General features: G+C 40.4%; 1 protein-coding gene across 2 annotated transcripts in view; it reads left to right on the top strand.

The window, feature by feature from the left end:
• The first annotated feature begins 6,312 nt into the window (after nt 1–6,312).
• The window catches only part of LOC135932711 (major histocompatibility complex class I-related gene protein-like), a 33,763-nt gene continuing 27,411 nt past the window's right edge, over nt 6,313–12,664 (top strand). For both annotated transcript variants that reach the window (XR_010573602.1, XM_065470299.1), the window contains exons 1-2: nt 6,313–6,412; nt 6,630–6,896. Coding sequence is in view for 1 of the 2 variants with exons in the window: in XM_065470299.1 (XP_065326371.1) it covers nt 6,367–6,412; nt 6,630–6,896 (313 nt within the window). In the remaining variant the exon portion in view is untranslated. The remainder of the gene's footprint in view (nt 6,413–6,629; nt 6,897–12,664) is intronic.

The raw sequence follows: 12,664 nt of genomic DNA, 5'->3' as shown, positions 1-12,664 counted from the left end.
ACACAGAGCCTGTTTCTTTGAAATGGGAAAATCAAGAGATGTCAACCAAAACACCAGGAAAAGAATTTTGGAGATCCATAAGTGTGGCTCAGTTTGAATACAATTTGGTGCCATTTACAATTAAGAAATACAGATAGTTTCTCTCTTTACTCTTAAAGTTAACAAATATGTTTTTTATATTTATCAATCTAAAAAAATAAACATTTAGTCTGATTTGATGTTACAATTAAAAAAGTGTTTGTGTTTTTATCTGAAGAGTATGTAAATATCTGGTTTCAACTGTATATTTGATGATTGTCAGCACAAAGAGGGAGAGAGAGGAGCAGAGAGGGGGAGAGAGGAGCAGAGAGGGGGAGAGAGGAGCAGAGGCGGGAGAGAGGAGCAGAGAGGGGGAGAGGAACAGAGAGGGGGAGAGAGGAGCAGAGAGGGGGAGAGGAACAGAGAGGGAGAGAGAGGAGCAGAGAGGGGGAGAGAGGAGCAGAGAGGGGGAGAGAGGAGCAGAGAGGGAGAGAGAGGAACAGAGAGGGAGATGGAGAATGAGGACAGAACAGAGATGGAACAAGAGCAGGTGAGACACACATGTTAGTCAAATATTTGTTTACCAAAAGTATCACCATATCATAGGTAATCATGTATCTCGTAGCTAGTGTTTCTTTTTAGGTTTGTTACTTTTCAAATTCTATATTTATTAAGTTATGCAGGCTTGTTTGCACAACAAGGCTAAATAATTATATAAACTTTTCTGAATCTAAATAGTGGACTTTGGTAGAATTAAAAAATAAGTGTAGTGCAGGTCTATGATGATTTTAGTGCTACTGTCATCTAGTTCTGATTCTGGTTCTGTCTTGGTTAAGTCCTCAGTAGTCCTGATTTTGAACTGTTGTAGTCCTGTTTTAATTCTGGATCAGTTCTGGGTCTGGTTGAATTGGGGTTTAGTCCTCGTGTCTTGATACAGCCCCGACTTTGTTCTGCCTTGCTGCTTAATTAAAAAACTAGCTTAAGCTGTCCTGCACATGTGATACATATTTTTCCCTATATGAAGTCATTCTTTTTTGAACAAAACTCAAAACAGAGCCAATTAATCTTTCAGTCATTTCTAACCCCCCCCCCCCCCCCAAAAAAAAAACAAAAACAAAAAAACAAAACCCCACATGCATACCCTTTAGGGCTAAGCCCCGGGTGTTTCAAATGTCTGGCTCCGCCTCTGCCCTGGAGTCGACTATCACGCTGCATAAGTGAGCTAGTGAATTGTGGGTGAGTTTAGCAGGACAAGATCAGTGGGTTTAACCGGGAGGGACAGGTAAAGACCCCACAATAATACGTGTGTCATAGGTTATTCTAAGGGGAAATGACTCCACTCACTGCACTCATCCACTCATCCGTCCAACAGCTTTTTCAGTTTGCTGCCATCGGGAAAGAGACTAGAACTAGCAGACTGAGAGAGCTTCGTCCATCAGGCTGTCAGGATGCTGAATTCTATCCCTGCTCTGTCCCTCTCGACTCCCAACTTAGATATCCTCGAGAGGACAACGAGCTGGTCCAGTGTTACACAGGTAGGACAAAAAGCATATTTTCACCCAGAGGACAGTCTCTTCTCTCCAGTTCCCTGGCATAGATGTACCCAGGGAGGCTGAGTACTTTCACTCCAGACAGTTCAGTCTCCATCCTTAAAAATGGGAACCACTTTTTATAAGCAGCACCCTGTTATAGGAGACACATCTCTGACCAACCATTATTTGAATTTAATTTAAATGGAAGAAAATTTGGGTTCACTTTGAACAGTGGGATGTGTTGTCACACAGAAACCCGATATTGTGTTCACATCGATATCAGTGTTTTAAAGTGTTCGTGTTAGTGCTGATATCAGTGATTTTGCATACTTTTTCTTTTCTGTTTGCCACTTTTTTCTCTCTTTATGTGAATGAGTGTGTTTCTTCGCTTATATTATTATCACTATTAATAAATTATAAAATATATATAATAAGATTCATAAAGTACAATACAATACAACTTTATTTATAGAGCACATTTAAAAACCAACGGTACACCAAAGTGCTTCACATAAAAGCCAGAAAATAAGACATAAATATTATAAATATTAAATATTATTAAAATATTATAGGACCATAACAAAGTATGCTAACAGGTCAGTGTCCCTAATACATAGGAATATACGGTGGCCCTGGGAGGCCAAACGGACGGCAACTTCAGAAAACACCAGCAATAAGAAAAACGCTGCAAAAGCACACAAAACACAACGGAAATAGGAAAAAAGAACAACAAATAGGAAAAACGAAAACATCATTTATTATATTGAACTAGTTTATAATGCAGAGAGTGGCTTTCTAATAGAAAATAAGTTAGACATCACACAAACACACACTCATTTTCATAGTGAGGACATCTCACTGACATAATGCTTTCCCTAGCAGTTTACCCTAACAATCAAAAATAAATTCCTAATGCTAAACCTAACCATAACCTAACTGTGATCCTGACACTCAAACCATATTTTATTCCTCCACCATGCCTTCAAAGTTATGGGGACAGGCATTTTTTCCCCATAAGTGACTGCTGGGCCCCACAAGTATAGTAGCATGCAAATTTTCTGTCGTTACAAAGATGTCTAAACATGTACACACACACACTCTCTCTCTCTCTTCAGTAGCAAGATATGCAGTGAAAAAGTGTGGAGTTGTGCAAGATGCTATGAATAATAAAAACAAGTAGCGCCATCTGGTGGATGAATATAAAACTTGAAAGCAAGTAGTGCAGAATAAAGTCATAATACATAGGAATGCAAAAACTGACATTTTAAATCCTCCACAGGAAAGCAGAAAAAGTCCACCATCAAAGCAGACTGTGTTCTTATTAATCTACTGGGAAAAACACTTCTTCTTTTTTCTTTTTTTTTAAATTGACGTCATTTGCATTCGTATTAAATTAAGTAGCACAAATGGAAAAATGGTGATGTCAGTGAGGGGAATTTGATTCTGGCCTGAATAGTATTAACGGTTTGTATTGTGACTTTTCACTGGATCACTCATTTCTGCAGGCTGACAATACTGCACCAAATGTTACATTGACAGAAACAATACATACTAGATATACAGGCTGCTGAACTCTGGTTCCCTAATATTTATATAGAGAAATATAAAATTTCTCCCATATTACAATTCATATTTTTATATGAATAATTAGGCTTATTTAAATCTTCAAAGCTTCTTTTTTCAGTTTCAATTTATGCCAGGTTATTAATTCCATATCGGTGGACATGCAACATAGAAGGAGAGGGGGGGGGAATCTGAACCTTGTACTCTGTCAGGCTTTCACAAGCAACGTCCAACAAATTCACGGTCACCAATGCTGCTTTCAGGATAACGAGGAAATAAAGTTATGTTTTGCCGCTTTTCTTAAAAAAAAAACAACAACAACAGCAACAACAACTAACTGTGTTTGTGTTTCATTTTAATGTTTGAATCTTAAAATATGTAAAATAGACTTCAGTAAGTTCCATAGCCTAAAAAAAACCATTTATACACATTAGACATTATCTTCATTAACACAGAGATCTGATATCTTGTGTTCTTCTATAGCACAGCTGTTACACATATACACTTTATGTTTAACAGTGGAAAAGTTATAACAATTTTTGTAATAATACAGCTCTCTCATCTGGATAAGTCCTTCCTCACACATTTCTAACAAATGAGTTTACCTGTATAAAAACCATGCTGATTTTTCTTCAGCAACATTCTTCTTCTCTCAATCATCTTACCTGCCACTCCATTTTCAATGAGAACAACATGTACAACTGTCGCTTACACTGTATTAATTTCGTTTGGCCATGTGACCTCATCTGGTCAATATTTAAGTCACTAATATGAGCTGTTTTTTTATGTAATCATTGAAAAAAACTAACTGAATCTGTGTATATATATTAGCATACTGCTGGTAGGGCACTCAAAGACTTTCCACTCTCATAGGCGCATGTATGCAAGTGCATCATCATGCTAATTTGGCCTGTCAGTCACAAAACTGACACTGCATCTCTTTAATGAGACCAAACAGCAGTTTTTGCTTTGACTGGACCGTATTAAATTCACTAGAACACTAGCTGTCATCACAGCTTTGACAACTGATTTTGTCTTTATTTAATCCATCAAATGTTCTTAAAGTAACAACTGAATTTCAAATGATCAACCTAAATATGAATATTTTTATATCCCCACATGTCCAAACAAAGTGGACCACACCTCTGCTAGGCTGCTAACATTGTTTGCACATTTTTAACTATAAATAAATATTGTTTTTCTCACAGCAAAACACTCACTGAAGCATGTGGCCACTGGATTCGCAAACATATCAGAGTTTTTGAGTGAAATGGTGTTTGATGGCATTCAAGCGGGTTACTGTGACAGCAGGAACAAAATACTAGAACCAAGACAAGACTGGGCAAAGAAAATATTAGATGACAACCCTCAGCAGCTGAAGTCTTTGACTGTACAGTGTTTTGTGACTCTGCCAAACTTATTCCGAGCCTGGATTTTTGGTTTATTAAAATCATGCCTTTTTAATATTATCACAAACATAGTAAGAGGTGCCATGCGTCTATTTCTTTATGAATCACACACACACTGCTGTTTTCTGTTGACTATTGTTTGCTGTGGAAAATGTAAAGAATTGTTAGGTTTTCTAACATAAAGAGACACTGAGGTCCATCCATTGTCTATGAGAGAAACATGCTGTTGAAAATAAAACCCACTGACATGGTGTAGCTTTGTTTGACAGTGTGAAGAAAACACTGGATGACACCTACTCCCAGGTAATGAGTGTAATACAGTTACACAGTCAGTTCAATAAAGTAAAATTCAGTTCTCTATATATTCTTTAATTCTATTTATATAGTAAAATTCAGTTCTGTAAAGAATAAAATTAATTTCTATTCAGGGTAAAATGCAGTTCTAGACATTAAAACTAGGATAGACTTGTTTTTATTTTATACTAAACAGAGTAAATTTAAATCTCAAAGTTTAACCCCTTCAGTAAATTTTACTGTAGTTAGACTGGGCTCGGATGTTGTCTTTTTTAGAGTTACATTTTATTTGTTTTGAGTAAAATGTACACAGACAATTTTATTGTGTGGCTGGAGACAAGGTTGGCTAAAAACAAGCCGACTCATCCCCAAAACAGCTGTAAACCTGTGTGGTTGTCACAATAAACATAACAGACTTTTATTTGTATATTTTAGTTTATAAATTGGTGTATTGTTTATTGCAATTAAATACTAAGTAACTGAAACTGCCTCATATGTGTTGACAAAGGAAGAATTTTATATTTGCTAAGTAAAACGTTCTTTCACAGTCATTGTCTTTAACAGTCTTAATAGTTTTGCTTTCCTTGTAAGGTAATTTTTCCAAAACATGCTTTAATTTTAATAATTGATGGTCTCGTATCATAAGTGGCCGTGATTTTTGCTTCGTTTGATAGAATATCATGTGGCAACATCACTAACCTTGTCAAACACCTCAGAGTAAATCATATCACAGAATATGACGAGCGTATGTTGAGGCGAACTGAAGAGGAGGAGAGGGACAGGTGCTGCTAGGGTGAGACAGACGTCTCTCACGGAGTCCTTTAGTGCTGCAGGTGAGGAGAGGGCGGGGCGGCGGGGGATTCTCTGGCTGGCTGGAGCAGCATCTAATAACCAACTCGCAAAATAAAACAAAATAAAAACAAACCAAAAAACACGAAAACACCAGATATTATGATACAGACTTATCATTTGCACCGATATTTTCTCAAAATTCAAACAAATGTTTGTTTGTTTTTTGCCGATGCCTGTGATGCCGCCCCTCACCACGATGCCGCCCGGGGTAACCGCCCGTGTCGCCCGTATCAAAAACTACTGCGGATACATGTTTCACATATTATCCTTCACATATTATAGACCAACAAGTTATTTATAGCAGTTTAAATACAAGCAATCAGTTTTTGGCAGACAATCACTTGGCACAACACCCGGCCTCTGAAACAAAAGGTGTGGTCACCGCAGTGTTGCGAGAGGGAGAAAGGGGAAGAACACCCAAGAGGAGTGGGGGATCGTTTAGAAAATGATAAAATATTATTTTAAAACTTGTCACACTTCTGTAAACAATTGTATCTACAGCAGTCACGTACTGTATATGTCAGTGACCGAGTCTGCAGACACTGGACCCTAAGACTTTAGGACTTTTACTGTGAAAGAAGGGAACAGGAAGAGGCTGTTTTCACGCATAGAGCAACATGAGTGCGGTCAGCGAGAGCAAACAACATCAATAACTATTCTAAACGTAATTACGGGATAGATTACAGGATGAGGATAAGATGGCTGTATTTTTATTGCTTCTTTTTTGTTCTGTGTCATTCGCAGGTAAGAAATCCTTTTGAATCCTTGCCTCTAACAGCTGCCTCGCTACATCATGATACAGACTTATCTTGCCACGCGTCGCCAAGAGGAAGGCGTTAACTTTCGTTTTAAGTTACAGCTCTTTTCAGCCTGAATTTTGTGAAAACTGCGGAGGAAATCCACATCAAATGAACCTTCTATTTTCTGTAATGTAAAAACTTAATTATTGTTTATTCCACAGTGAAACACTCACTGGAGTATCTCGTCACTGCAGCCTCTGGAGTCCCAAACATCCCAGAGTTTACGGGTGCTATGATGCTTGACGGCATCCAAATGGCTTACTGTGAGAGCAACAACAAGATACTGGAGCCAAGGCAGGACTGGGTGAAGAAAGTGTTAGCAAACGACACTTGGCTGTTGGAGATATACACTCGACAGTGCTTTGTGGTTCAGCCCAAAACATTTGGAAACCACATTTCAAGTCTGAAGGAGCAGTTCCAGAGTGAAGGTCCAGCATACACACACAGCTTGACACACAATGTCAGATGATTATAAGTTATGGGATATACCAAATCAATTAAGCCAGAAAAAAGGTATAAAATTAGTTTAATTAGTAAGATTTTCAAAATTAATTTGTGTTTTTCAACTGAGATCATGAGTCATAAACCTTACTAGTGTGAGCATCCCTTTAAAAAGGATGACAAATGGACTAGATCATATATAGGGCTTTTCTACTCAATGTGAACGCTCAAAGTGCTTTACACAACTTTCCCCATTCACACAAGCACTTTTTTTCTATGTTGTTTCTAAGTGCTTTCCATCTAACATTCACATGTATTCATACTCTAATGGATGCATCGGAGAGAAACATGGGGTTAGCATCTTGCTCATGGATAGTTGGAATGTAGCGAGGAGCAGACAGGGATCTAACCACCAACCTTCCAGTGGGTAGATGACCTGCTCTACCACCTGAGCAAAGGCCACTTCCAGCATAGGATGGCGTAATCACAGCCGGATTGGCTTCATCATGGTGGTGCTGAGATGTTTAAGTATTGGGTAACAAAAGAACACACCCTCAGATCTGCCTATTTATTTATTTTATTAAGAATAATGAAGTAGTTGATGACAAGATTGAAGTGGAAAATGAACTGAAATCCTTTTTTGTAAATGTTGGACCTACTTTAGCAAATAGAATTAGAAAAAAATGATGATTCAGAATATAAGGAAGTCTGGAAAGGAGAAAGCAGAGTGGTTAATTGCCATAAAAGAAATAGTAGCAATTGTAGAAAACTACTGACTGTGATGGTATAGACATGGTCATAATTAAAAATACATTAGATTGTGTAATTAATCCTCTTCGCTATATTTTTAATCTCTCGTTATATTCAGGAGTATTTCCCGATCGAATGAAAGTTGCAAAAGTGATACCCTTATATAAATCAGGTGATTTTAACATTCATGTAGATGCTAAAAGGACAGTCTCAACACATCATTTAATCTGTTATTAGACTCAATTGGCTTCCCTCAAAATGTAAAAGAACCCACCCACCACTTTAATCACACTCTAGATCTTGTTTTAACATATGGCATTGAAACTGAACATTTAACAGTGTTTCCTGAAAACCCTCTGCTGTCTGATCATTTCCTGATAACATTTACATTTACAATAATTGATTACACAGCAGTGGAGAGTAGACTTTATCACAGTAGATGTCTTTCTGAAAGTGCTGTAACTAATTTTAAGAATATAATCCACCCACTGTTATCATCTTCAATGCCCTGTACCAACATAGAGCAGAGCAGCTACCTGAACGCTACCCCAACAGAGGTCGATTATCTTGTTAATAATTTTACCTCCTCACTACGTACGACTCTGGATACTGTAGCTCCTGTGAAGAATAAGGCCTCAAACCAAAAGTACTTGAATCCGTGGTATAATTCTCAAACACGTAGCCTAAAGCAGATAACGCATAAGCTGGAGAGGAAATGGCGTGTCACAAATTTAGAAGATCATCATTTAGCCTGGAGAAATAGTTTGCTGTTTTATAAGAAAGCCCTCCGCAAAGCCAAAACATCTTACTATTCGTCACTGATTGAAGAAAATAAGAACAACCCCAGGTTTCTCTTCAGCACTGTAGCCAGGCTGACAAAAAGTCAGAGCTCTACTGAGCCAACCATCCCTTTAACGTTAACTAGTAATGACTTCATGAACTTCTTCAGAAATAAAATTTTAATTATTAGAGAAAAAAATACCAGTAATAGTCCCACAGATGTAATATTATCTACAGCTACTCTTAGTACCATTGATGTTAAGTTAGACTCTTTTTCTCCAATTGATCTTTCTGAGTTAACTTCAGTAATAACTTCCTCCAAACCATCAACGTGTCTTTTAGACCCCATTCCTTTTTTTTTTTTTTTTTTTTTTTTTTAACCCTGTCCCGTTTGGTTCTTTTGCCATCAGAATTATTGTCTAAAGGCGAAGAAAGATGCCCAACGGATTTACTTTACCAAATGGACCATCCCAGCCTTGCCGTAATGGTCCATTTGATTTACCTTTTATTGTTTATTTTATTTTATTTTATTTTATTTTTTTTACTTGCTAGATACGGGACAGGGGAAAAGAAAAGGGAGAAAGAAAGAGGGGGGAAAAAACAAAACAAAACAAAACAAAAAAAAACAGCGGAGAAGAGGGACGGGGATAAAGGGCAAAAAACAAAAACCAACAAAATAAGCAGACAAAAAATACATATATCGATCACCTGGATCACCTGTTGAGAAAGAAAAAAGAAAACAAGCAGAAGAAAACGAGAGTAATAGAATAAACAACATCACAATGATATATGGGAATATAACACTAAATACTTAATATTAAACATTATTGTGCAGCACGTAAGATCGACAGCGCACAGTGTGCTTTGAGGTAGGAGCCAAAAAGGGTGTAGTTTGTGTGTGTGATCACCTGTGTGTACACCTGTGAGCATGAGCGCGCTTGTATTTAAAAGGTTCCTTCATGTAATGATCTGCTAGAGGGTGTGGGGGGGCCACAGTCCCATCCTCCAGGGCATGAAGCAGGTATGGAGGAGATCAAAACTCCAGACATCCAGAGGCCCCCAGAACACAAGAGACCAAGGAAGACCAACAGAGGGGCAGCCGCGCCACTGTCCCAGAAAGAGCTGAGGAGAGTCCCAGATGAGGGATCACTCAGCAGCCGCGGAGCAGAAGCCAGGGGGGGTTGCAGTGACGTGCCCGTGAGCTCCGCCGGCAGCCAGCTGTGCCTGAGTGACCGAGCCCCAGGCCGAGAGGCCGAGGGCACCCCACCCCCGAAGTGGCCCGAGCGAGCCCCAGGTTCCAGGCCCGGATAAGCAGCCACCAAGGAGTGAGCCGGTGTGTACCCGGACGCCCACCCCCGGACACAAAGAACCACCAACGCACCGATGTCTGGGGGCGTCTGCCACCGGCAGGGGAAGTGGTGGGGGGAGATAGGCCTCCAAACCTTGGAGGGCCTGAGATGTCCCCAGAGAGGTGGCGTCTGATACCCAACCTGACATATAGACACAGACATACAGGCACACTCAAATACAAACATCCATTCCCACCCTCATGCTCTCATAGGCAATTACTCCACACTCAACCAACGTGGAGACAGACATAAAGAGACGCTGTACACACAATCACACTCCCCAAGTGTACTCTAAGAACCGGGTCTAGGTACCCTTGCCCCTGGAGGGGGAAACTGCACCCAGACCCAGGTGGTGTTACCCTTTTCCCTGCAGTGGGGAGAAGCAGACTGCCCCGACTCCGCAGCAGCAGGGAGGCCCCACACACCAGACCCCAGTCGGACGGCCAACTCCTCCTCCTAGCCCCCCCGCTCCAGCAGGCCGCAGAGACCGGGGGTGTGAGAAGACTCCAAACCTCCCTCTACCCGCTCATATGTAGTGTTGATGTATATGTGTTCTAAGGTGCAATTAAAACCCAGGAGGGCATGGAGCTACCTGCCAGAGAGCAGCAGGTAAGCGCATAGCCCCTCCTGATAGCCCTCAATGTCTACGTGTATTTAAAATTGAGAGGTGGGCAACGACGCCAGGGGTGCGGTGTACACCCTGATGGTAATTTGGAGTCCGTGTTGTGAGCCCACCCCCAAGATCCTATATGTATGTGTTATGAGAGTGTGAGTAATGTGAATGTCTAAGTTGTGAGATAAAATTGAGGCAGAGGCAGCCAGAAGGGGACAGAGGGGGGGGATGCCTCCTCTGCACCCTGGTGACACACCCCTACCCCAAGGCCCTGCATGTGTGGGTGATTGTGGTGGAGCGGGAAGAGGGAGGCAGCTGGAGATGGGGAGGGAAGAAAGGGAGGGGCAAGTGACCCCTCCCTGGGGCCAGCTCCCCCGCTGACCCCAGTAGGCACCCCCATGCTCTGCAACCCGCCAGGGAAAGGGGGCCCAGGCCCATCCGGACAAGGGCCCAGTGCAGCAGCGCCGCCCGGCCCCACAGAGCCCGGGACAGCCCACCCGACCCCACTACAGAGAAAACTGCACCCACCCCATCATCCACTCATCTTCCAGACTACACAAGACAATAGACGCCCAGGCTGAGATCTTCCTCCACCTCTCCTATATCTCCCCCTCCTGCAGAGAGAATTCCTGAGGAGAGGAAAGCTCCTGCAAGATGTGACAACCTCCCCCACCAGTTGAAGAGTCCCCCAGGTGGCTCGATGCACCGGCGGCGCCCTGCGCCAGCACTGGGCCCCCATATACCCACCCGCCAGTATAATTTCTATACTGGTTAGAATTAAGATTATTTTTATTTTTCCAGTTCATGAGGACTGTTTTCTTGGCTATGCATAGGGCAGTGAAAACCATGTGGGCTATATTCTTTTCTGAAGTGACATTATCTAAGCTGCCCAACAAACACACTAAAGGGGAAGTTGGAATGTTACATTTCAGACACTTCGATAAGTCTTCACATATCTCACGCCAAAACTTCTGAACTGGTGGACAGAACCAAAGAGCGTGGATATAATTGTCCGGTGAATTGGTTTGGCAGTGTGAGCAGTTGTTGGTAGACGTAAAGCCCATCTTGAACATCCGATGACCTGTATAGTGCACTCTATGTAGTATTTTGTATTGAATTAATTGAAGACTGGGATTTCTAATTAGATGAAAGGTTTTTAAGCAAATCTGAGACCAAAAGTTTTGGTCTAAGTTAACTGATAAATCCACTTCCCATTTTGCAATAGGAAGTGATATTGATTCATCTATTTTAGAAAGCATTCTGTATATTTTGGATAGTAATTTGGGGGTTTTAAGAGTAAGAAATTGAACCACACTTGGTGGTGTTTGTAGTTCAACTTGACCCGGTTTAAATTTCTTTTTTACTATGGATTTAATTTGTTGATATTCTAAAAATCTTTTCTTGTTGATCCCATATTGTGTAACTAGTCTGTCAAATGAAATAAATTCTGTTCCTTCTAGTATATGTTCTAAATATTTGATTCCTTTACCACTCCAATCTGAAAAGTTTATCATATTATTGTTTTGTAATATGTCAGGGTTGTTCCAGATAGGTGTACATTTGCATGGGATTAATGAAGACTCTGTCAACTTCAGAAACTCCCACCATGCTGTCAGAGAGGAGCTAATGTTGACGCTTTTGAAGCATTCATGTCGTTGAATGTTTGAGCTGATAAATGGTAGATCTGAAATCTCTAGATTATTGCAAAGTGCTTGTTCTACATCTAGCCAAGGTTCATCTAAGAGGGTATGTTTTAGCCATCCTGAGATAAATTGGAGCCTGTTGGCTAAGAAGTAGTGCTGAAAGTTAGGTAGTTCTAATCCTCCTTTATCCTTGGTCTTTTGTAGTGTTTTTAAGCTTATACGTGGGGGCTTATTTTTCCAAAGGAATTTGGACATATATGAATCTAGAGATCTGAACCAATCTTGTGGCGGTTTAGTTGGGATCATTGAGAATAAATAATTTATTTTTGGTAAGACCATCATTTTTATAGCGGCAACCCTTCCCATGAGTGATATGGGTAGACATTTCCACCTAGCCAGATCGCCTTCTACTTTCTTTAAAAGTGGGATATAGTTTAATTTAGTTAGATCTGCAAGCTTGGGAGAAACATTAATACCTAAATATTTTATATTTCCCGATTGCAGTGGAGTAGAAGAGGAATTATGAAAGGAGCAATTAATCGGAAGGACTGTAGATTTTGACCAGTTAATTGAGTAATCTGATATTCTTGCAAAAGAGTTTATCAATTCAATCACCCCAG

Source organism: Pelmatolapia mariae, linkage group LG22, assembly GCF_036321145.2.
Source record: "Pelmatolapia mariae isolate MD_Pm_ZW linkage group LG22, Pm_UMD_F_2, whole genome shotgun sequence".
Lineage (NCBI taxonomy): Eukaryota > Metazoa > Chordata > Actinopteri > Cichliformes > Cichlidae > Pelmatolapia > Pelmatolapia mariae.
Note: the sequence above shows the minus strand (reverse complement) of the source record. Positions and strands in the feature narration are given on the sequence as shown.